This window comes from Chiloscyllium plagiosum, unplaced genomic scaffold (assembly GCF_037043375.1).
Source record: "Chiloscyllium plagiosum isolate Xiang-an unplaced genomic scaffold, Cpla_swu_hap1 HiC_scaffold_39, whole genome shotgun sequence".
In the NCBI taxonomy this organism is placed as follows: Eukaryota; Metazoa; Chordata; class Chondrichthyes; order Orectolobiformes; family Hemiscylliidae; genus Chiloscyllium; species Chiloscyllium plagiosum.
The window spans coordinates 8710377-8736047 of NW_028270177.1; the positions used below are offsets into that span (position 1 = coordinate 8710377).

The 25671-nt window shown below is 45.3% G+C and overlaps 1 protein-coding gene across 2 annotated transcripts in view; it reads right to left on the minus strand.

Annotated features, from left to right (window-relative positions):
- Positions 1 to 25671, minus strand: part of LOC122540838 (integrin alpha-11-like) — a 179738-nt gene that overhangs the window by 100489 nt on the left and 53578 nt on the right. For both annotated transcript variants that reach the window (XR_015753800.1, XM_087981311.1), the window contains exons 5-10: positions 19721 to 19835; positions 19378 to 19505; positions 15955 to 16103; positions 9104 to 9254; positions 8002 to 8167; positions 5002 to 5075 (exon numbers count right to left, since the gene is read on the minus strand). Coding sequence is in view for 1 of the 2 variants with exons in the window: in XM_087981311.1 (XP_087837437.1) it covers positions 5002 to 5075; positions 8002 to 8167; positions 9104 to 9254; positions 15955 to 16103; positions 19378 to 19505; positions 19721 to 19835 (783 nt within the window). In the remaining variant the exon portion in view is untranslated. The remainder of the gene's footprint in view (positions 1 to 5001; positions 5076 to 8001; positions 8168 to 9103; positions 9255 to 15954; positions 16104 to 19377; positions 19506 to 19720; positions 19836 to 25671) is intronic.

A 25671-nucleotide genomic window follows, 5' to 3' on the forward strand; every position in this document is an offset into this window, starting at 1 on the left:
GCCTGGCTCTCTGGATTACTAGCCCAGTGACAATATCATTCCACCGCTATTATATCATGAGACAAATGTAACAACTGATGAGGTTGGAGGAAGGTTAAAACTGAACAGATGGAAAGGAGTGAAGATAGGGAAACTTGACTGACATGGAAAGACTTCTCTAAGGTTCAAGATCATATCATAATGAATTGGCAGCACAGTAGTCCACTGGTAACACTGTCTAACAGCTTTCAATCTGCTAGTGAGGTTTGTTTCCAAATGCCGTCTCTATCTTATTGGATGAGGTGGTTATGGTTTGGGTAGCGTCCATCAACAGTGAGTGAAAGAAGACCAATACTGCTGAGTCACTGCTTCTGTATGCCAACTCCAGTGAGTGCTGAGCTAACAATAGGAACTGTCAGCAATATACAGTAGGTCAGGCAGTGTCCAAGGAGCAGGAGAATCCAATGAAGAGGAGAGAGGAGGAGGAACTGTATTTCACTGATAGTTCCACCTCAACAGGAACTGTCAGCAATATACAGCAGGTCAAGCCAGAAAGAGACAAAACAGGATCTCAATGTTTGAGACCAAATTCCCCACCAGATTTTGGATGAAGGGAATATATCCAAAAAGGTCGTGGCCTGCACGAACATGCAAAATGATACAATGCAAGCTCCGGGCAGCTTGTGGGAAACTTTGGGCCTCTCTATCCGGTTGAGCAGCCTTGAAATAAAAATAAATAATACAAACAAAACATGACAGATCAAACAACCAATTGTTGGTCACGGAAACCAACAAATCAGACTTGGATACTGACAGTAGGGGTACACTCAGAGTGTTAGCTGTGACTCACTGTGTAGCTCCTCTTGCCTCAGCATTAAAGATTAGCAGCTTAAATTCGAGCACACAGCTTTTACTGCAGTGTGGTTCTGAGGGAAAAGCTGTACTGTCAGATGGTGCTGTCTTTCAGTTGGGACACTGATCTGAAACTCTTACAGGTGGATATAAAGGACCCCACAGCTTTATTTGAGTTGCCTGTTCTAGTGACCGGGCCAGTATGCATCTCACAATTAATGCCACGTTAACACAAACTATTTGTTGATTACAGCATTCTTGTTTCTGAGAGTTTGTTATGGGTAGCTTATACATTACATTCCTAACATGTTCATCATCAGATCAAAAGCGCGTAATTAACTATAAAAAAGTACTTTTGGTCACCCTGACTTCATGAAAAATGCTAAATAAGTGCAAGTCTTTTGGTTTATTTCCCGTCTGTCTTTCCTTTGAAAACGCTGAAAAATCTGGTGTATTGTTCCAGTATTTTCTGTTTGTATTTCAGGTCATAAGCTGTTAAAGTTTTTACCTTCTTACATTCCCAATGTTAAAATTCACACAACACCAGGTTATAGTCCAACCGGTTTATTTGGAAGCACTAGCTTTCGGAGTGCTGCTCCTTCATCAGGTGATTGTACTTTTGAAGGTTTGTAATGCAGGACTTTTTATTTTTTTATTTTTTTGCTAAGAATTTGTACTCAAAAATCTGTACTTAGGTACTTTTGTACCTAAGATGGTGCTGAAGGGTCAATTTGTAAATGTTTCACTGTACTCCTGTGAGTACATGTGACGATAAAGCTAATTCTAATTCAAATTCATTGTTTCTTTCATGGAAACAGTATTCCAGATAAACAAGGAAGAAGGTAGAAGTCAGCTGCTTATTTTGGATAAGAAAATGAAAGCAGAAGACTATTGCGTGGCAGCAAACAATGGGATGAAGTGAAACTGGGAATTGGTGGGGGAGGGAGGGTATCTCTTCCGTCACAGTCTGTCTCAATACCTTGCTCCAAGTGATCTTGGACATAATCCAAACCGTTCCATTCAACCATACGTTTGCCTCGAGAGGCAGAGAATAAATTATTTTCATTCTCTTTGAAAGTGGATCAAACAAGCTTTGTTTTGTGATTCAATTTGGAATATCAATGGCTTTTAGGTGACCATGTGAGGTATTGAAACAGGAGGCTCTGGTCCCATTTAATGCCTTTGAGTTGTTCCATTCCCTTTCCCCACATTCCGTGATTGCTTCTCCTTCCAGTTTTAAATAGCCTATTTGTGTGTGTATTTGTGTGTGTATGTGTCTGTGAGTGTGTGTTTCTGTGACTGTGTGTGTCTGTACGTGTCTGTGTGTGTCTGAATGTATGCATGTGTGTGTTTGACTATGTGTGTCTGTGAGTGTGTATGTGTGTCTGTGAGTGTGTCTTTCTGTGACTGTGTGTCTGTATGTGTCTGAGTGTATGCGTGTGTGTGTATGACTGTGTGTGTCTGTGAGTGTGTGTCTGTGAGTGTGTGTGCCTGTGAGTGTATCTGTGCGTCTGCTCGTCTGTGTGTGTAAATGTGTCTGCATGTGGGTCTGTCTGTATGTAAGTGTCTATGAATGTATGTTTATGTGTATGTGTGTGTCTGTGACTGTGTGTGTCTGTATGTGTCTGTGTGTGCGTCTGAGTGTGTGCATGTGTGTGTGTCTGTGAGTGTATCTGTGTGTCTGCGCGTCTGTGTGTGTCTGTAAATGTGTCTGTGTGTGGGTCTGTCTATATGTATGTGTCTGTGAATGTGTGTTTACGTGTATGTGTGTTTCTGTGTATATGTGTGTGTGAGCAAGAGAGAGTGAGCAATTAAATCTGTTTTCACACCATATTGGATAGTGCATTCCAAATCCGAACTACTCGTTGTGTCAAGAGTTTTTTTCTGATCTAACCTCTGATTCTTTCATCAATTACCTTCAGTGTGCACCCATTGCTTACTGACCCTCCATCCACTGGAAACAGTTTCTCATTACGTCCTCTGTTCAAACCTTCATACTTTTAAAGATTGCTATTGAATCTTCTCCTAACCTTCACTGTTCTAAGGAGAACAGTCCTTGTGTTTATAGGCAGCAGTCTTTTGGTGGTGAAAGGTCTTTATCTGACTCATTGAACCTCACCTTCTCAGTAGCTGCTGTCCTCGTGCTCAGTTGTTTGATGTGAATTTGCTAACTGATTTATGTTGACTGTGTCTGATTGGTTAAGGCTGGCTGTGGACTTAGAAAAAAATAAACAAAGTGGTGGAAAGCATTGAGAAGACATTATGAATGTAATGTAAATAAAATTCCTACGCACAATGTCACATCTGTATTTCTCTGGAATATTAAAACACGCAGCAGCTGGAATCTCTGGCTTTAACAGATCATTTTGGCTACAACAGTTTAACAGCATTTCCTGGAAATAATTTTACTTTAGAAATTAGATTGTGAAGTGCCACATGTTCCAGTGAAAATGACCATAAGAAATAGAAACTGGAGCAGGCTGTTAAACTGACACAGCCACTCAATGGGACCCAATATTCCCACATTCACTATCTTGCCCTTTCCCAACTGGTCAAGAATCTATCTATCTCAACCTTAAATATGCACAAGGACTCTGCCCCCACAGTTTAGGAACATAGGAACAGGAGGAGGCTATACAGCTCCTTGAGCCTGTGCTACCATTCAATGGGATCATGGCTGATTTGTGGCCTAACTCCATGTACCCTCTGCTGGCCCATATCCCTTGATAAGTTTGCTCAACAAAACCATATCCATTTCAGATTTAGTAATTAACAACTGGTCCAGCATTCATTGCTGTTTGTGGAAGAGAGTTTCAAAAAATTGTGACACTAACATCTCTCCTGAATGGAAACAGAAATTACTGGAGAAACTCAGCAGGTCTGGCAGCATTTATGGGAAGTTAACATTATAAGTCTGGTTATATTTATATTCCAATCCCCCTACGATGAATAACAATGTTCCATTTGCCTCTCCAGTCACTTGCTGCAGCTGCAAACTAACTTTCCATGACTCTATCTAACAGGACTCCCTGACCCTCCCACCATAGCACCTAGTTGTGGGGGAGTATTCCTTTTAAATACTACACTACATTTCTGTAACCAATGCATCTACCTGTGTCACCACTACCAGGAGACCCTTGAATGCAGATCATCCTTGTCAGACTTTACATAACGTGTTTTGAATTTAATATTGCTGCTGCTAGTCAACAATTTAGTGAAAGCAAAATACAAATCAGAACAGTTTGATTCCTCAGCCACTTGAACAGAAGTTCCAAACAATTCCCAACATAGGAATTTTACTTACATTACACTTATAATGTCTACTCAATGCTTTCCACCACTTTGTTTATTTTTTTCTAAGTCCACAGCCAGCCTTAACCAATCAGACACAGTCAACCTAAATCAGTTAGCAAATTCACATCAAACAACTGAGCACTAGGACAGCAGCTACTGAGAAGATGGTGTTCAATGAGTCAGATAAAGACCTTTCAACACTGAGGGACTGCTGCCTATAAACACAAGGGATGTTCTCCTTAGAACAGTGAAGGTTAGGAGGAGATTCAATAGCAGTCTTTAAAAATATGAAGGTTTCAACAGAGCAAGTGATTGCCAGCACTATTTATAACAGTGCTGGCAATATGAGAGCCATTGGATCAGATGGAAGTAGTGAATTTAACGTGGCAGGTTTCTATTTTATCCTTTGTTGAAGTTTTGCATTCTTGTTGGATCTGTTTCCCTCAGCACAGGAAACCCTCAGGTCCTTACAGCCAGAGGACATGAGGCCGTTGTTCATTCCAGATACTGAGTGTGTGACCAGGGATGGGGTCGCTGGCTGATACAGCTCCTGGATGTTCCAATCAAGGAGTTCTGGATAACAATCATCTGACTGAATCCCTTTGTTGCTTCCAAGCTACTTTATTATCAGTTAAGTATTTTGGAACATCTTTAAATTGCAAAAGATTCTATATAAATAAAAGTTCTTTCTGACTGATTTAAACGGAGGGAGTTTTCATATTCTGAATGCAGCCCTGGCTCAGATGCAACTGAACCTGGAACATTTTGATCTCTGACTGAGCTCAAGCCATCGGGGTATGTTGGGTCAGCACATGCGACAGTAAACTCAAACTGTTCAAAGAATAATACAAACAAAATGAATTGACTCTCTCTCACCTCCACAAAGTGGGTTGAGAATCCCGCTTGTGACATTTCCAACTGGAAAGATGTTTCGTTCTGAATGTTGGTTCCTAAGATTAAAACAGAGCGAGCCATTCATCAGTGTGAAATTTTCCAGGTTTTTTACATTTGCTGTTTTTAACATCAGTCAAGGTGAACAATGTCAAAGTGACAAATGAATGATTTCTATTTTTACCCAACAATGTCAAAAATAATTCCTATCCTGCAACTTGGAGCACAGTGACTTGCTATGGCTTCTTCAGAACCAGGGGCTTTGCCATCTGGGAGGTCAAGAGCAACATCTACATGGAAACACCAACCGACTGTGGGTTCCTCTCCAAGCCATACCCCACCATCCTGACTCAGAGCTATATCCCCATTCCTTCTCTGTTGCCAGGTCAAAAAACACAGAATGGTTCAAGAAGGCAGCTCACCATTGCCTTCTCAAGGGCAATTAGGGATGGGCAATAAATGTTGGCCCACTCAACAATGCTCACATCCTGTTGACTGATAGATTTTTAAAATACTCTTAGAACAGGTGTACTGTGAATCAGATGCAGAGTAATGTTCCCTCTACATTGACCCAACAATGTACCATAACCTGACCTCAGGGAGTGTGCCAGTATGACATTGTGGTCCCCCATATTCCAGGCCTGAAGTGAAAGAGTTCATTTGGCTGGCATTACTCCAGCGTCAATTGCAGGATTGGGGAGGCCTGATGTAGCACTGGGACAATTCGGATCTCTGGCAGTAAATGGGAATGCCTACAGTTAATTGCGGAATATCAAAATTGGAGATGATACAAGAGGGCACTCAAAGTGTCCGGAAGAAGTTCAGAAAAAAAAATTGACAATCTGCAGATGCTGGAAAAGAGAGACAGAAGCAGATATTGTTGGAAGAAGAGTTCAGTGTTGAAGTCTTCCACCAGTAATAAGATCTGATCTCCAATCTATTGATAGAATATTACTTCATCCATACGTGGCTGCTGAACGTCCTACTCTTCCTGCTTTTCAAAATTGCCACGGAATTCCAATAAAAAGCTCCCACAAATTTGCTTCTAGTGCATGGAAATTCTTTGCTCCTAAAAGTCTCACCCCCATCTGCATCAGAAAGTGCTTGTGCACTTCTTTCAGTGTTTAAACATCTCAGTTTATATGACGAATAATTTTAACTTGGTCAGTTGGATAAGAATGGTCAAGGAACTATTTTAAAATCAGAAACCTGCACTTCGTGCCCTGTTTTCACTCTAACCCTGCAGATCTGCCCAGGGCTGTTATGATTATAATGCAAGACAGGCTATTAACTTCGAGAGTGTGGTATTGGGAAAGCACAGCAGGTCAGACAACATCTGAGAAGAATCGGTGTTTTGGGCAAAAGCCCTTCATCAGGAAACTGCCCGACCTGCTGTGTTTTTCCAGCACCACACTCTCGACTCTAATCTCCAGCATCTGCAGTCTTCATTGTTGCCTAGGTTATTAATCTTAACAACGATGGCCTCTTCCGTTTCATCTTACTGTCAGTATTATCCTTTGCACCCTGATTAATCAAGAAGGGCGTTTTGTTTATTTTTCATACTCGGGATGTGGGCATCGCTGGCTAGGGCAGCATTTATTGCCCCTTCCTGGTTGCCCCTTGAGAAGGTGGGGGTGAGCTGTCTTCTTGAACTGCTGCAGTCCATGTGCTGCAGGTTGATTCAGGATGCCCTTAGAGAGGGAATTATAGGATTTTGATCCAGCGACAGCAATATATTTCCAAGTCAGGTTGGTGAGTGACTCGGAAGGGCACTTGTAGGTAGTGGCGTTGCCATGTATCTGTTACCCTTGTCCTTCTAGATGGAAGTGGTCATGGGTTTGGAAGGTCCTGTCTAAGGAGCTTTGGCAAATTTCTGCAGTACACCTTGTAGGTAGTACACACCGCTGCTACTGAGCACCAGTGGTGAAGGGAGTGGATGTTTGTGGATGTCGTGCCAATCAAGAGGGTTGCTTTATCCTCTATGGAGTCAAGCTTTTGGAGTGTTCCTGGAGCTGCATCCAGGCAAGTGGGGAGTATTCCATCACACTCCTGACTTGTGCCTTGTAGATGGTGGACCCGCTTTGGGGAGTCAGGGGGCTTTTGTGGTCACTGTGTTTATATGGCTCGTCCAGTTGAATTTCTGTTCAATGGCAATCCCTAGGATGTTGATAATAGGGAATTTAGTGATAGTATCTCCATTGAATGTCAAGGGGCGATGGTTAGATTGTCTTTTATTGAAGATGGTCATTACTGGTATTTGAGTGGCGTGAATATTACTTGCCATTTGTCAGCACAAGCCTGCATAATGTCCAGATATTGTTGCATTTGAACCTGTACTGCTTTGGAATCTGAGGAGTCACCAATGGTGCTGATCATTGTGCAATCATCGGTGAACATTCCCACTTCTGACCTTATGATGGAGGGAAGGTCAATGATGAAGCAGCTAAAGGTGGATGGACCTAGGACACTACCCTCAGGAACTCCTGCAGAGATGTTCTGGAGCTGAGATAACTGACCTCCAATAACCACAACCATCTTCCTATGTGTCAGATATGACATTGCGTAAATGTTTTAAGCAGCTAAATTCAGGTGACATATACATCAGACAGATCATGCTCTCCCTCTGACAGGAGGCAAGGCTGATTTAAATGTTATTTGGTTGTCTCACAACTCCTACCCAAACTTGTTTTCATTTTTCGGATGCAGCATTTGAATTGTATCCAACATCCGCTGTACTTTATTGGCTGTAAAGAGCTTAGTTTGGTTTAAACCTTTCACAGGCTTTGGGCAGTACTGCCAGGAGCAGATTTATTGCCAATTAGAGTAAGCTTTGTAGTGAACCTCCTTGTTGAACCCTGTAGCCTGGGGGCACCTAAAGTTCAACCACATGCCCTGAGATTTTAAAAATTGCAATGCAAACTCAATGCACTCTCTTTTTCTCTTAAAGCTTACAAAACTCCCACCAAAATACCAGAGAGCGTGTACCTTCCAAGCTGAAGATTCGTGCTCCAAGCGCATCCACAATATCTTTCAGGGCCGCCTCATCAGAGACGTTGAAGAAATGTTTATCATCTGGATGGCTAGCTATTGATTTAATCTCTTTGAGGAAGTCACGTGGATTGATACCCCTCCTGTTGTAATAGCCCAGCACCTGCAGGGCAGAACAACACATTTATTAACTCAGAAACCTTTCCCGGCAACTCTCCTAAAGCCACACGCCAACGCCCTGGTGCCCATGCCTCATGCAAAGTGGCGAGAGCCAGCTTGCTAATTGACTATGAGAATCATCGTAGTTATTCCTAATCCTGTATTAATCTGGGATCTACACACAGTGCATTCTCCAACTGATTATGTGAAGAGTCTAGGAACACTTTTTTATTTGTTCATGAGATGTGGGGATCATTGACTAGGTCAGTGCTTATTGCCCATCTTTAATTGTTCAGGAAGATCATACTGATCTACATTCTGGAGCTGCTACAGTGTTTCAGAGAGTCGGTGCATCCACAGTGCTTCAAGGGAGGGAGTTCCAAGATGTTAGCCCAGTCACAATGAAGGAATTGTTTTTTTTTCAGGAAGTTGTAAAGACACAGGTTCTGAAAGGTCTAGGTTTGAAGGGTTTTAGGGCCAGTTTGATTATGGCTAACAGATACTGCCTCAATAAAAAGGCTTTCAAGTTAAAAAAACACTAGGACAATGAAAGGGGAATGGGCAGTTCTCTCAGCTCAGCATCCTCTGGTTTGGTTTGGTTTTTTTTAGTAGTCTGGCTGTTCACTGAAAGCAGTCAATTTGAGGCTGCTGGTCCAAGAAACAGATTCAGTTCCAACATAAAAGGCTCTATACAAATGTAGCTTGTTGCAACTGAAACAAAACAAGAGCAGAGATCCTGAAAGGTTTAGTGTTGACATGGAATGCAGTGTGGCCTTACAGCTGCTCTGGGAAAGGCATCAGCTTGTCAACTCAATGCAGATTGATCCTGGCATCTTACTGACCTGTGTGGCTTGGTCACATTTGACATGATATCATGAGAACTATTGATCCTGCCAAGATCGTGCCTAAGAGTGAAGCTGGCGTTGTGTAGGTTGCCTACCGCAATGGCATATCTGGTGATGTTGTCCTGCTCGCTGCTCTCAATCACTTGCTTTAGATGTGGGCTGTCATGTGATTCACCGTCGGTTATGACAATCATCACCTTCTTGGCTTCCTTCCTTGCGCCTCTCCTGATGCTGAATGCTTCCGAGCTGACAGAGATAAAGAGAACACTCTTTAAACTGGTCACCTTTCAGAAGTGATGTTAAACCAAGTCATCCCTCCCAGAATATACACAATACATCTGCTTAAAACAACTAGCAAAGTAAGGGTCTGAACTACTTTCTTGAAATGTTTTGAGGGGTCTGGCCTGGTACATAATACTTGGTTTCCGCATTCACAGTCCAGAGATAATACTATCACCTTCCCATAATGGTGCCATGTTTTCACTGTTAAGGCGACATGTAAATATAAGTTGTTGTTGGGGTCTAGGGCATCATTTCTCCCCTGACACTGGACACTTTAGAAAGCAGAACCCGATGAACTGCTCGCTCATCTTGTTCTCTGTTTATGGGATCTTATTGTGCACAATAACATGGGCCACACTTAAAGACTGGTAGTGAAATTCTTTAGCAGGTTTTACTAGTGTGATCGGCAGCTACTCAGCAAAGCAGGGCCACCTTAGCAGGAATCATTTTGCAAAAATGCATCTGTCTAAATGAGATGGCAAGAACTAACAGAAGGCAAACAGAAATTGGGCTCCAACTTAACTGGGATTTGTGTAACGTCCTCTTTGCTGGGGTAGTGGGAACAGATTCATCAGAATTCCCTGCATTAGTTGATTTAGAGTTATAGAGGCATACAGCACAGAAACAGACCCTTCGGCCCATCTCCTCCATGCTAACCAGGTTTCCTAAACTGAACTAGCCCCACCTGTCTGTGCGTGGCCCTCTAACCTTTCCTATTCGTGTACCTATCCAAATCTTTTATAAATATTGTAACTGTGCTTGCATCTACCACTTCCTCTGGCAGCTCATTCTATTTATGCACCACCGTCTGCGTGAAAAAGTTGCCCCTCAGGTCCCTTTTAAACCCTTCCCCTTCACCTTAAATCCATGGCCTCCCAAAAGACCTTGGCTAATCTATGCCTCTCATGATTTTATAATCCTCCATTGGGTCACATCTCAGCCTCCAGTTTAATAACATCCTTTCTATAGCAGGACAACCAGGATTGTACACAGTACACCAAATGTGGTCTCATCAATGTCTTGTACAGTCTTAACATAACATCCCAACTCCCATACTCAATACTCTGACCACTGAAGGCGAGTGTACCAAACTCTTTCTTCACCACCCTTTCTACTCATTCTTATCAAAAAGTTTTACATTATGGAACCCAGGTCTCTCTCCTGAATATATTTTGCAGGATTTTAAACCTTGTTTTTTAAGGCTTTATGTTGGATGGCTATATGAAATAAGATTGCTCCTATGTAAGATATTATTTGAAGTTTTACAAAATAAAATCATAGTATGCAGTTCTGAAACAGTTATATGAGGCTTGAAATGTTAACTCAGTTTCCCTCTCCACAGACCTGCCAGAGTTTCTCCAGCACTTTCTGTTTTTATTTCAGATTTCCAGAATCCACTGTGTTCTGCTTTTACACGATTTGAAATGTTATCCAACAAGAATGGGGAGCCTTTGACCTTTCATTACATCCATCGACAATGAAGTCACCAAAAATTTGCAAGATTAGCACGAGTGAAAAATGCTTGCAGTGTGTTTGAGGTAAGTCTGGAATCCTGTGGTTGGGATACATGTAATAACAGTTAACCCTAGGCAGCCAGCGTTCCCACTGTGGAACTGCGAGGGAAAGCAGAAACTCAGGCAACTTTATTTCCCATTAGAGTACCCGGTTCCTTCACTGCTGAACAATCTGTCCATTCAGTTCCTGGCAGTTTCAATTGTAAAGTTGCAGAGCTCTGTCGATGAAGCCTGGTGCCAGCTGACAAGAAGCTGAATGTAACTCTGACAGTGTTGTCAGTTCTGCTATGGTGGGGAGCTGTGAGACCGCAGGGAGAATGGCAGGTGCTCTGCTGGAGGTGCGGTGGGGGCGTGTGTGTGTGTGATGTGGGGGGGGGGGGGGGGGGGGGGGGGGGGTGGGGGCTGGGTTATACTGAATATACTGCTCCCGTTTGCTATCCAGACAGCTAAAGAAAATGACTGCTATCAACACTTGTAACTGTTGATTCGCAACAACCTAGTACAGTTCACAGCCTCATAACTTCCCAAAGATATTTTATTTTCACAACTAATCACGTATTTTAAATATAGAGGGTCACATTTTACAATTTTCTTTTTGGCTAAGTGTCCATTTCTTGAGGTTTTTTTTGGAGGATTCCTGCTACAATGACCAGCTGTCCTCTCACTGTCTCTTACCAACCTCAGACTGCCCACTCCCCGACACAACTGCCCACTCCCCGATACAACTGACCACTACCCACTCCCTGACACAACTGACCGCTACCCACTGCCCACTCCCCGACACAACTGACCGCTACCCACTGCCCACTCCCTGACACAACTGACCACTGCCCACTTCCCGATACAGCTGACCGCTACCTGCTATCCACTCCCCGACACAACTGACCGCTACCCACTGCCCACTCCCCAACACAATTGACTGCTACCCACTCCCCAACACAACTGACTGCTACCCACTGCCCACTCCCTGATACAATTGACTGCTACCCACTCCCCAACACAACTGACCGCTACCCACTGCCCACTCCCTGATACAACTGACCGCTACCCACTGCCCACTCCCTGATACCACTGACTGCTACCCGCTCCCCAACACAACTGACTGCTATCCACTGCCCACTCCCCAACACAACTGACCGCTACCCATTGCCCACTCCCTGATACAACTGACCACTACCCACTGCCCACTCCCTGATACCACTGACTGCTACCCACTCCCCAACACAACTGACTGCTATCCACTGCCCACTCCCCAACACAGCTGACTGCTACCCACTCCCCAACACAACTGACCGCTACCCACTGCCCACTCCCCAACACAACCGACTGCTACCCACTCCCCGACACAACTGACCGCTACCCACTCCCCAATACCACTGACTGTTACCCGCTACCCACTCCCCGACACAACTGACCGCTACCCACTGCCCACTCCCTGACACAACTGACTGCTACCCACTCCCCAACACAACTGACTGCTACCCACTCCCCAACTCAACTGACTGCTACCCGCTACCCACTCCCCAAAACAACTAACCGCTACCCACTGCCCACTCCCTGACACAACTGACTGCTGTCCACTCCCCAAAACAACTGACCGCTACCCGCTACCCACTCCCCGACACAACTGAGCGCTACCCGCTACCCACTCCCCAACACAACTGACCACTACTCACTCTCTGACACAACTGCCCACTGCCCATTGTCCACTGCCCGACACAACTGCCCACTGCCCACTGTCCACTGCCCGACACAACTGACCACTGCCCAACACAACTGACCACTACCTACTCCCGAATACAGCTGACCGCTACCCACTACCCACTCCCCAACACAACTGACCACTGCCCACTCCCCGATACACTGCTCACTGTCCACTCCCCAACACAACAGACCACTACCCACTTCCGAATACAGCTGACCTCTGTCCACTGCCTGACACAACTGACCACTGCCCACTCCTTAATATGCTGACTGCTGCCCACTCCCCGATACAGCTGACCACTGCCCACTCCCGGGCTGTAGCCAGACCAGCCTGTGAGCGGCCGGAGCAGATGACTGACCGTGATTAAGGTCCTGGGGAAATGTGTGGACTGGGCCCCTGACCAGTGCTACTGGGACACCACCCCAAACTCTAACCCACCCCAACCCCATCTCACCAACTGGACTGAGGCCCAGCCCCAACCCAGTTTCCGAAACGGCCATTGGTTGGACAAATGTGCCGTGTGTTGGCCGCACGGGCAGTTGGCAGGTGGTGTCAGGGTCTGATCGGTCTCAGTGTGTCATAAAGCAGGGTGACCACCCCCAGACACGGTTCCTGACTGACCAGTCACCCGTCTGCATGTCTGAGTAAAACAGAACCACGATCCAACCCTGACTGAGACCCCAGCTAACAGGCACAGCAAGGCGTTGGAAGGCAAGAGAAGGTGAGGCGAGGTGAGGTGAGGGAAGGTGAGTGAGGGAAGATAAGGTAAAGGAAGGAAAGGCAAGCCAAAGGAAGGTGAGGTGAGGGAAAGCAAGGGAAGAAAAGGGAAGGTGAGGGAAGGTGAGATGAGGGAAGGTGAGAGAACGTGAGGCAAGGGAAGGTGAGGGACGGTGAAGCGTGGGATGGTGAGGGAAGGTGAGGCGAGGGAAGATAAGGTGAAGGAAGGCAAGACAAGGAAAGCCAAGCCGAGGGAAGGTGAGGCGAGGGAAAGCGAGGGAAGGTGAGGGACAGTGAAGCGTGGGATGGTGAGGGAAGGTGAGGTGAGGGAAGATAAGGTGAAGGAAGGCAAGACAAGGAAAGGCAAGCTGAGGGAAGGTGAGGCAAGGGAAAGCGAGGGAAGGTGAGGGAAGGGAAGGGAAGGTGAGGGAAGGTGAGGTGAGGGAAGGTGAGAGAATGTGAGGCAAGGGAAGCTGAGGGACGGTGAAGCGTGGGATGGTAAGGGAAGGTGAGGTGAGGGAAGGTGAGGGAAGGTGAGGGAAGTGAGGTGACAGAAAGTGAGGGAACATGAGGCGAGGGACTGTGCAGGAACGTGAGGTGAAGGAATGTGAGGGAAGGTGAGGCAAGGTGAGGGAAGGTGAGGTAATGCGAGGGAAGGTGAGGTGAGGGAAGGTGAGGGAAGGTGAGGTGAGGTGAACAAGGGAATGCTGGGAACTTGTAGACAAATGCTAAGTGAGCAAATGTTAAGCAAGTGAGGGAGCAAGTGAGCAGCCCTGGGATGGTCCCTGCTCCAGTCCGGGAGCTGGCTACCTGTCAGTGTCAGAGGTGTGCCCCCTGCAGCCTGTCAATGATGGTCACTGGGGGGGGGGGGCCCTGCCAAGCAGGTCTGTCCTCCCCGTGTATCCTGCAAGGGATGAGAGAGGTACTGTGAGAACAGAGTCATAGAGCCATAGAAATTCACAGCATAGATAAAGGCCCATCAGCCCATTGAGACTGTGCCAGTGAAAAACAACCACGGAACCATTCTAATCCCAGTGCCCAGCATTGCCCTATTGCCTTGTATGCCGGGATCATGAGAGATTGACAACATTGGTTACCAGTATCTGAGGTACGAGTGGCTGGTGCCCATGAATGATATCATGGAGATACAGTTTGATGCCGAGGAAGATGGAGACTGTTCACAGCCAGCCCAGGGAACTGAACTGCTCGGATGCCGACATGCAGAATTCTCAGTGTCTGCTTTACTCAGGCGTTTGGTAAGACAGGAAGCCGCACATTAATGAAGCGGGTGCAGTTAATAAAGTTGAAAAATGTGTTGCTGGAAAAGCGCAGCAGGTCAGGCAGCATCCAAGGAGCAGGAGAATCGATGCTTCGGGCATAAGCCCTTCTTCAGGAATTCCTGAAGAAGGGCTTATGCCCGAAACGTTGATTCTCCTGCTCCTTGGGTGCTACCTGACCTGCTGCACTTTTCCAGCAACACATTTTTCAGTTCTGATCTCCAGCATCTGCAGTCCTCACTTTCTCGCAGTTAATAAAGTGTTTAAGCAACAACAATCCCCCTTAATTACAACACACTGCTGCCCAGGGAGGAAGCCCCCTTGCTGCCTAGAACCTGCTGAAGAGATGCAGCGAGTTGCTGCTGACATTGAGACAAATACATCCCACCCAATTGCACCACATTCCCACCTTTTATCAGACTTTCTGAATCGACCCCTCAAATTTTACATTTTACATTTAAATGTTGATCTCGCTCTTTGTGCACCTTCTCTGCAACCATTACATTGTATTCCTCACTCTGTTCTATTACCTTAATACACTTTGTATGGTATCACCTGCCTGTGGAATGCTCTGCCCCAGAGGGCAGTGCAGGCCCAGTATCTGGATTAATTTATGAAAGAGTTGGATAGAGCTCTGAAGGATAGTGGAATCAAAGGTTATGGAGATAAGGCAGGAACAGGATACAGATTAAGGATGATCAGCCATGATCATATTGAATGGTGGTGCAGGCTCGAAGGGCAGAATGGCCTATTGTCTATTATTTATTGTCTATTGTACTGCATGCAAACCAAAACCTTTCATTGGACTGAGGGACATCTGATAATAATAAATCAAATTCAATCATCACTCCACTCATCGTCTCTGTGGGCAGCACAAAAGGCAATTTGTGCACAGCAAGGTCCCATAGATAACAAGATGATAGTCAGCTTACTCTCCTGAATAAAGAAGGTTCAGAAGAGATTAGCTAGAGCTGCTTAATATCATCGTTAACATTTAGCTTGAGAAAATAAAGCGATATGGTGAAAACCAGTGGACACAGCTTTAATGTAATTGGTAAGAGAACCAGAAGCAGAGTTTCCATCAGACAGGTTTTAAAAAAAATTCTTTCATGGGATGAGGGCAGTACTGGCTGTGCCAGCATTTATTGCTAGGGGGCAATTAAGAGTCAACAACATTGATGTGGGTCTGGAGTCACGTGAAGGCCAGACCAGGGCAGGATGGCAGATTTCCTTCCCTAAAGGATATTAGTGAACCAGATGGGTTTTTCTGACAATCACCAATGGTTTGATGGTCATCACAGACTCTCAATTCCAGATTTGTACTGAATTCAATTTCCACTGTCTTCCACAGAGGGATTCGAATGTGGAGTACACGCATTCAGTAGTAACTTTCATCTAGTGTCTTTCACCCATTTATTTTAGATTTCAATTAGGGCCTTCGATGTCCTTACCGTGCGATCTCGATGCCATGTGCTGTGTTGGTTTCTGTCCCTCCTCGTTGTTGGATATTCCTGGCAGCTTTGACAACATCATGAACAGACTTGTAGTCCCTCAGCTCAAACTCGTGAACAGCGGTCTCTCCGTACTGCACGATGGCCAGCTGGGGAACAGGTACAGTGGGTAAACCAACTCAGGAGATGCACAGGCCCCACGCTGACCCTCCCCTCCTCCTCAGAGCCTTGCCAACCTCTAACTTCACCTGGTCACCTGCATTTCCTCTCCTGCCCATGAGTCAACTGCCCAGTACCAATGACAACATGTTAGCTTCAAACTGTGCAATACAGGCTGTTGTATTGTTGTTTTAAATCTTAATCAATCTATTTCCTTATCTCCCACTTTTAATGAACATTATAATGCTGACTAATATGTTCTCATAAAGAGACAGAGCCATGAAGGTCAACAGCACCGATAAAGACCCTTCCACCCATCAAGTCTGTGCTGGACAAAAACTTTGTTTCAATTTACAGAACAACTTACTTCATCTAGAATTGATTTTTTGTAAACTAGGTAGGTATTAAAAATAAATATTTACTGTAAAGTTCTTTCTTGAGCGAATGACCCAAACTAAGTCAGAGAGTCATCGAGATGTACAGCATGGAAGCAGACCCTTTGGTTCAACTCATCCATACTGACCAGATTTCCTAAATTAACCTAGTTCCATTTGCCAGCATATGGCCTAGATAGCTCTAAACCCCTCCTATTCATATAACCATCAAATGCCTTTTAAATGTTGTAGTTGTACCAGCCTCCATCACTTCCTCTGATAGCTCATTCCACACATACACACCACTGTTTATGTGAAAAATTTGCCCCATAGGTCATTTTTAAATCTTTCCCCTCTCACCTCAAGCCTAATTGTGGACTTGCCAATCCCGGAGAAAAGAACTGGTCTATTTACCCTATCCATGCCCCTCATGATTTTATAAATCTCTACAAGATCACTCCTTAGCCTCTGATGCTCCAGGGAAAACAGCCCCAGCCTATTCAGCCCCTCCCTATAGCTCAAACCCTCCAACCCTGGCAACATCCTTGTAAATCTTTTCTGAACCCTTTCAAGTTTCACAACATCCTTTCTGTAGGAGGGAGACCAGAATTGCACACAATATTCCAAAGGTGGCCTAACCAATGTCCTGTACAGTTGCATCACGACCTTCCAACCCCTGTACTCAATGCTTTGAACAAACACGACAGCGTGAAAAGTATGAAGTTTACAAGCAGTGACATTCGTGAGGAGTCATGTATTTCGCGTACTGTCCTTGCAACTTTGGGATTTATACTCCGCTCTGGCCAGAACTGATAGGTTGAAAGACCCCTTACGCTGCCAGTTATTGTGGATTTACATTTCCTCCTTGTGCTACCAGATACAGGAGTAAAGCGGGGGGCTTTGCCTGAATCTCAACCCAGTATCCATTATGTGTGATCCCAGAGAGTGAGGGTCAATGGGCAAGTCAATCATGAACCTAAATCACTTGATCATCACCCGCTCTTACACAGCAAGCTCAGTGCTCACTGCCTAGTGATTACAGGCTGAAGCCTTGGCTCTGTTTCCTTTAGCACTGAATGCTGAGCCTGAGCATAGTAACAGGGATTTTTACCGAAGAATCCTGCTCATCAATACCTTGGTGAAGTGGACAGCTAGATTATGGCCAATATATCTTAGAGTCACCAGTGATGAATATATTTTGTAAGATCACAACAAATAGGAACAGGAGCAGGCTATTTAGCCCGTCAAGCCCATAAATAGGATCATGGCTGAGCCAACACTCCTCACTTTCCTGCCCTTTCCCCATAACCCTCAATTCCTGACTGATCAAGAATCTATCTCTCTCAGCCTTAAACATCCACAAGGACTGTGCCCCCACAACTCTCTGCGGTAAGGAGCTCCAAAGCCCTCAACTTTCTGAGAGAAGGATTTCCTCCTCATCTCAGTCGTCCATTGGTGCCTGTTTATTCTGAGACTGTGCCCTCTGATCCTAGACTCACTCATGATAAAGCATTTACTGATTCTTTCCTGAAATACAGGGTCCAAAACTGCTCACAGTCCTCCAGATGTGGTCTCCCCAGCACCTTGTACAGGTGCAGTAAGACTTCCTTACTCTTCTACTCCAATCCCCTCAGGAATACGGACCAACATTCCATTAGCCTTCCTGATTTCCTGCTGCTGCTGTATGCTAGCTTTCTGTGTTTCATGGACAAGATCCCCAAGTCCCTTTGTGTTGTAGTTTTCTGCATTTTTCCTCTATTTAAATAGAACTCTGTTCTTATTTCTCCCTTCCAAAATGAACAACTTCACATTTATCCACACTTTACTCCATTTGCTAACAATTTGCCTACTTTAGGTGCCCCCATCTCTCTGTAAACTGTTTGTATCCCTCTCACAACTTGCCTTTCCATCTATTTTTGTACTGTCTGTAAATCTGGCTACAGTGCATTCACTTCCATCTTCCAAGTCATTAAGATATATTGTAAATGGTTGTGGTGCCAGCACCGATCCCTGTGGAACTCCCACTGGTTACAGGTCGCCAACCTGAAAAAGAACCCTTTATCTCCACACACTGTTTCCAACCCATGAGGCAATTCTCAACCTGTACCAATATATTACCTCCAGCACCTGGGACTCTTAACCATCTGTGAGGTATCTTGCTGAACACCTTCTGGGAGTCCAAATGCCACATAGTTACTGGTTCCCCTCTCTCCACTCTGGTTGAGGCTTCCTCAAAGAACTCTAATAAATTATTCAGACACAATTTTCCCTTTTATGAAGCCTTGCTTGATTAGATTATAAGTTTTTCAAATAATCTGCTATTGCTTCCTTAATAATTGAATCAAACATTTTGCCAACGATAGATATTAAGCTCATCGGCCTATAGTTTTGAATAAATTTTATTTTATATTTGCAAGTTCTATAACATGCATCTGCATTCTTTTTCCTATCACCCGATCACCTACAGCAATTTTCACCTGATAACCACTCTTAGTAATTCACATGCTTTTTCTCCAATTGATTAATTTACGTGCAGAGCCATTGAGGGCAATGCAATAACATGAAACATGAGGGAGAGGATGACATCAAAATGGAGTTGGATGGGACGGTAAATCACTACCCACCTTGTGTCCACATTACTCTAAAAGCATCAAGAATGTTAGTGGATAATTATGTGATCCCTGTCTAACAACACTTGAGCATGAATGATTTTTTTAGCTTATTAGATCACTTCTTAGATTGGTGACCTTCCAGCCTTTATCCTTGATCCTTAACTTCCTTGAAAGAGAAGCTCTCAATGCCCCCGAGCTGTTCATTGTAATAGATGACAAATCCCAGCCTACAGGCTCCACATTGGATTCACATTAAACAGGAAACGTTTTGTGCTCACCCGTATCTGGCCAGGTCCAATGTAAAATTTCTTCAGGATATTGATCAGGAAGTTCTGGACTTCATACCAAGGGTAAATGCTGTTGGAGCCATCTAAAACGATCACAATGTCCATAAAGGTCTCACAGCCTATGGAGAGAATCAAGTCAATGTCAATGCCATGCCTTGGCTGTTGGTTATATCAGATGGCTGGTCTATAGACATGCTGCTTCAAGCCAAGCGCCTTTGTTTGTTATTCCCTCAGACTGAAAGCAGATCATGCAACACAGGCAGGAGAACAGACACTCCTTTAATGACTAAAGCATGCATGCAACTCAGGAGCAGGAGAGACAGGCTTGTCATACGCTGGATGGCGGGTGCGAAGGCCCGGGCACTTTTGAAGTTGGAGCTGATTTTGCAGCAGATCCCAGGGCTGTAGTAGGAGCTCCCACACTCATGGGACCACAGCGGCCCGCAGGTCTGTGGAGAAAGCAAGGAAAGAGGTGAAATATCAACATGGGTGCTGGAAGTCTGTCACTCCTCTGAGATGTATCATTCTCCAACAACCTCTGCATGTCTAATCAACCTGTTTAGAGATGTTATTACACACCTCCAGAGAAGGTGGGATTGAACCTGAGTCCCTGGCTCAGAGGTAGGGGACACTACCACAAATTGTACTATAGATATTTTCCCCAATCAACCTGTTTAGACTTATGATTACACATCTCTGGAGAAGGAGGGACTTGAACCCCACTCTCCTAGCTCAGAGGTAGGGACACTACCCCCGTGCTATAAGAACCCCTTTGCACAGCTGCCACCATGAGGCACCGAATTTCTTGCAGACGATATTGATGATAAACCAAGTGATGTTATCAATCATCTAATTCTGGCCTCCTAACCATCACTGATTTTAATCGCTTCACCACTGGTGGTCATGCCCTTACCTATCAAGGTCCTAATGTCCAAAATTCCCTTTTCATACCTGCCCACATTTCTTTTCTCTCTCTCTCTTTTGAAATCCTTTTTAAAACCTGCCCTCTTCAACCCATTCTGTGTATCTGATTTAATATCTGGAATAAAAAAGACAGCTTTGTAACCACATAACCAGCATAAACTATTGTACAAACTCATCTGGTTCACGAAATTCCTTCAGGGATGGAAACTGCCATCCTTACCTGGTCAGGTCTACATGTGACTCCAGACCCACAGCAATGTGGTTGACGCTTAATGCCCACTGGGCAATTAGGGATGAGTAATGAATGCGGCCTAGCCAGCCATGTCATGGTTGTACGAATAGATAGGAATATCTCCTTTGGACCTCTATGAAATTTCTTGTGAATTTGCACATTCTCCCCGTGTCTTGGTGGGTTTCCTCCGGGTGCTCTGGTTTCCTCCCACACTCCAAAGATGTGCAGGTCAGGTGAATTGGCCATGCTAAATTGCCCATAGTGCCAGGTGCATTAGATAAAGGGGGGTGGGAAACTCTTCGGAGGGTTGCTGTGGACTGATTGGGCCGAAGGACCTGTTTCCACACTGTAGGGAATCTAATTGAAATGTCTTGTGGTAAATTCCTACATTAAAGGTGCTCTATAAATGCAAATTGTTGTTGCTGTTGTTGGTATTCCTTGGATTTAAGGCATCTTGGTTTAATCTATCAGGGTCACAATAAGTCACCAAACAGTACCACGAAATTGGAAAAGTAAATGCCTTTGGACATCAGTAATACAATACTCCAACAATGAGTTCAGACTCAAAGGACATTTTCATTGAAGCCACAGAATACAAATTGCAAATACATTAAAATTTCATCGCAAATGACTACATCAGTGTGAGGCCTAAAAGCCTTTGGCTTTACACTAACACACTGTCATTGTTGGGACAGACCCAACTCCAAAACTGTTCCTTATTTTCTTTCTCTGGCCCTTTAAGAAAGAAAATGTGAGAAATTCTGGGATGGAAGCAGGAGGTGTGTCTCCCCAGAAGGAAGGGCCAGAGATCTCAATCTCACCAAACAGACTGTGCCTGAGTTGTTCAGTCTCCTCTCCCACCTTCACAATGCTGAGGGTTTCCCTTTGGCTTTGACCCAGATCCAGGAAACAGTTCACCAGAGTGGGGCCCAGTTTGGAATGGTGCACTTGTGGCTGACATGTTTTGCAGCGTGAGCATATCTAACTCATTCCAGCCTCGGTCCCTGCAGCTGGTTAATTCCGCAGATTCAGTCAGCACCTCCCCCATGTCAGGAATGTGATCCAACTGCATAGACAATAAAGTGACATGGCAATATGGGCCAGGGGAGGCCATTCAGCCATCAAAGCTGCTCTGCCATTCAGCTAAATCACAGCTGGTCATAGAAATCATATAATCCTAACAGTGCAGAAAGAGACCATTCAGCCCATTGAATCCTTACTGATCCCCTGGAGAGCAAACTCACCCTATCCCCGTAACCTCATATGTAGCCAGGCAAGTCCACCAAGCCTGGTTCGAAGCCCCTGCATTAGCCGGTATGTATCACTCTCTTGTTGTTTTGCCAGTGACTCCTCCCAGACATTGCCTGCGATGTTGGGATGAGGGTTTGGGATCAGATTGAGCTGCGATACCCTGCAGGTTGAATTAGCTCTCCATGCTTCCCAGTGGCACTGGAAGTACAAGCACCTGGGCACTGTGTTAGCATGTTGGTTAGACACACCTGGGCACTGTGTTGGAATGTTGGTTAGACACACCTGGGCACTGTGTTGGAACATTGCTTAGACACACCTGGGCACTGTGTTAGAATGTTGGTTAGTCACATCTGGGCACTGTGTTAGAATGTTGGTTAGACACACCTGGGCACTGTGAGGTCTGCAGATGCTGGAGATCAGAGCTGGAAATGTGTTGCTGGAACAGCGCAGCAGGTCAGGCAGCATCCAGGGAACAGGAGAATCGACGTTTCGGGCATAAAACGTCAATTCTCCTATTCCCTGGATGCTGCCTGACCTGCTGCGCTGTTCCAGCAACACACTGTGTTGGAATGTTGGTTAGACACATTTGGGTACTGTATTAGCATGTTGGTTGGACACACCTGGGCACTGTTTTGGAATGTTGGTTAGACACACCTGGGCACTGTTTTGGAATGTTGGTTAGACACACCTGAGCACTGTGTTAGAATGTTGGTTAGACACACCTGAGCACTGTGTTAGAATGTTGGTTAGACACACCTGAGCACTGTGTTAGAATGTTGGTTAGACACACCTGAGCACTGTGTTAGAATGTTGGTTAGACACACCTGAGCACTGTGTTAGAATGTTGGTTAGACACACCTGGGCACTGTGTTGGAACGTTAGTTAGACACACCTGAGCACTGTGTTAGAATGTTGGTTAGACACACCTGGGCACTGTGTTGGAATGTTGGTTAGACACACCTGAGCACTGTGTTAGAATGTTGGTTAGACACACCTGAGCACTGTGTTAGAATGTTGGTTAGACACACCTGAGCACTGTGTTAGAATGTTGGTTAGACACACCTGGGCACTGTGTTAGAATGTTGGTTAGACACACCTGGGCACTGTGTTGGAACGTTAGTTAGACACACCTGAGCACTGTGTTAGAATGTTGGTTAGACACACCTGAGCACTGTGTTAGAATGTTGGTTAGACACACCTGAGCACTGTGTTAGAATGTTGGTTAGACACACCTGGGCACTGTGTTAGAATGTTGGTTAGACACACCTGGGCACTGTGTTGGAATTTTGATTAGACACACCTGAGCACTGTGTTAGAATGTTGGTTAGACACAGCTGGGCACTGTGTTAGAATGTTGGTTAGACACACCTGGGCACTGTGTTAGAATGTTGGTTAGACACACCTGGGCACTGTGTTGGAATTTTGATTAGACACACCTGAGCACTGTGTTAGAATGGTGGTTAGACACACCTGAGCACTGTGTTAGAATGTTGGTTAGACACACCTGGGCACTGTATTAGCATGTTGGTTAGACACACCTGAGCACTGTGTTAGAATGTTGGTTAGACACACCTGGGCACTGTGTTAGAATGTTGGTTAGACACACCTGGGCACTGTGTTGGAATGTTGGTTAGACACACCTGGGCACTGTGTTGGAATTTTGATTAGACACACCTGGGCACTGTGTTGGAATGTTGATTAGACACATCTGGGCACTGTGTTGGAATGTTGGTTAGACACGCCTGGGCACTGTGTTAGAATTTTGGTTAGACACACCTGGGCACTGTGTTGGAATGTTGGTTAGACACGCCTGGGCACTGTGTTAGAATTTTGGTTAGACACACCTGGGCACTGTGTTGGAATGTTGGTTAGACACACCTGGGCACTGTGTTAGAATGTTGGTTAGACACATCTGGCACTGCTATAGAATGTTGGTTAGACACACCTGGGCACTGTGTTGGAATTTTGATTAGACACACCTGGGCACTGTGTTGGAATGTTGGTTAGACACACCTGAGCACTGTGTTAGAATGTTGGTTAGACACACCTGGGCACTGTATTAGCATGTTGGTTGGACACACCTGGGCACTGTGTTGGAATGTTGGTTAGACATACCTGGGCACTGTGTTAGAATGTTGGTTATACACATCTGGGCACTGTATTAGCATGTTGGTTGGACACACCTGGGCACTGTGTTGGAATGTTGGTTAGACATACCTGGGCACTGTGTTAGAATGTTGGTTATACACATCTGGGCACTGTGTTAGAATGTTGGTTAGACACACCTGAGGACTGTGTTAGAATGTTGGTTAGACACATCTGGGCACTGTGTTGGAACGTTGGTTAGACACACCTGGGCACTGTGTTAGAATTTTGATTAGACACACCTGGGCACTGTGTTAGAATGTTGGTTAGACACAGCTGGGCACTGTGTTGGAACGTTAGTTAGACACACCTGGGCACTGTGTTGGAATGTTGGGTTAGACACAGCTGGGCACTGCGTTGGAATGTTGGTTAGACACACCTGGGCACTGTGTTAGAATGTTGGTTAGACACAGCTGGGCACTGCGTTGGAATGTTAGTTAGACACACCTGGGCACTGTGTTGGAATGTTGGTTAGACACAGCTGGGCACTGCGTTGGAATGTTGGTTAGACACACCTGGGCACTGTGTTAGAACGTTAGTTACACACACCTGGGCACTGTGTTAGAATGTTGGTTAGACACACCTGGGCACTGTGTTGGAACGTTAGTTAGACACACCTGGGCACTGTGTTGGAATGTTGGTTAGACACACCTGGGCACTGTGTTAGAATGGTGGTTAGACACACCTGGGCACTGTGTTAGAATGTTGGTTAGACACACCTGGGCACTGTGTTGGAACGTTAGTTAGACACACCTGGGCACTGTGTTGGAATGTTGGTTAGACACACCTGGGCACTGTGTTAGAATGTTGGTTAGACACACCTGAGCACTGTGTTAGAATGTTGGTTAGACACATCTGGGCACTGTGTTGGAATGTTGGTTAGACACACCTGGGCACTGTGTTAGAATGGTGGTTAGACACACCTGGGCACTGTGTTAGAATGGTGGTTAGACACACCTGGGCACTGTGTTAGAATGTTAGTTAGACACACCTGGGCACTGTGTTAGAATGGTGGTTAGACACACCTGGGCACTGTGTTAGAATGGTGGTTAGACACACCTGGGCACTGTGTTAGAATGGTGGTTAGACACACCTGGGCACTGTGTTAGAATGGTGGTTAGACACACCAGAGCACTGTGTTAGAATGGTGGTTAGACACACCTGGGCACTGTGTTAGAATGTCAGTTAGACACACCTGGGCACTGTGTTGGAATGTTGGTTAGACACACCTGGGCACTGTGTTGGAACATTAGTTAGACACACCTGGGCACTGTGTTGGAACGTTAGTTAGACACACTTGGGCACTGTGTTGGAATGTTGGTTAGACACACCGGGCACTGCGTTGGAACGTTAGTTAGACACACATGGGCACTGTGTTGGAACGTTGGTTAGACACACCTGGGCACTGAGTTGGAACGTTAGTTAGACACACCTGGGCACTGTGTTGGAACGTTGGTTAGACACACCTGGGCACTGAGTTGGAACGTTAGTTAGACACACCTGGGCACTGTGTTAAAATGTTAGTTAGACACACCTGGGCACTGTGTTAGAATGGTGGTTAGACACACCTGGGCACTGTGTTAGAATGGTGGTTAGACACACCTGGGCACTGTGTTAGAATGGTGGTTAGACACACCTGGGCACTGTGTTAGAATGGTGGTTAGACACACTTGGGCACTGTGTTAGAATGTTAGTTAGACACACCTGGGCACTGTGTTAGAATGGTGGTTAGA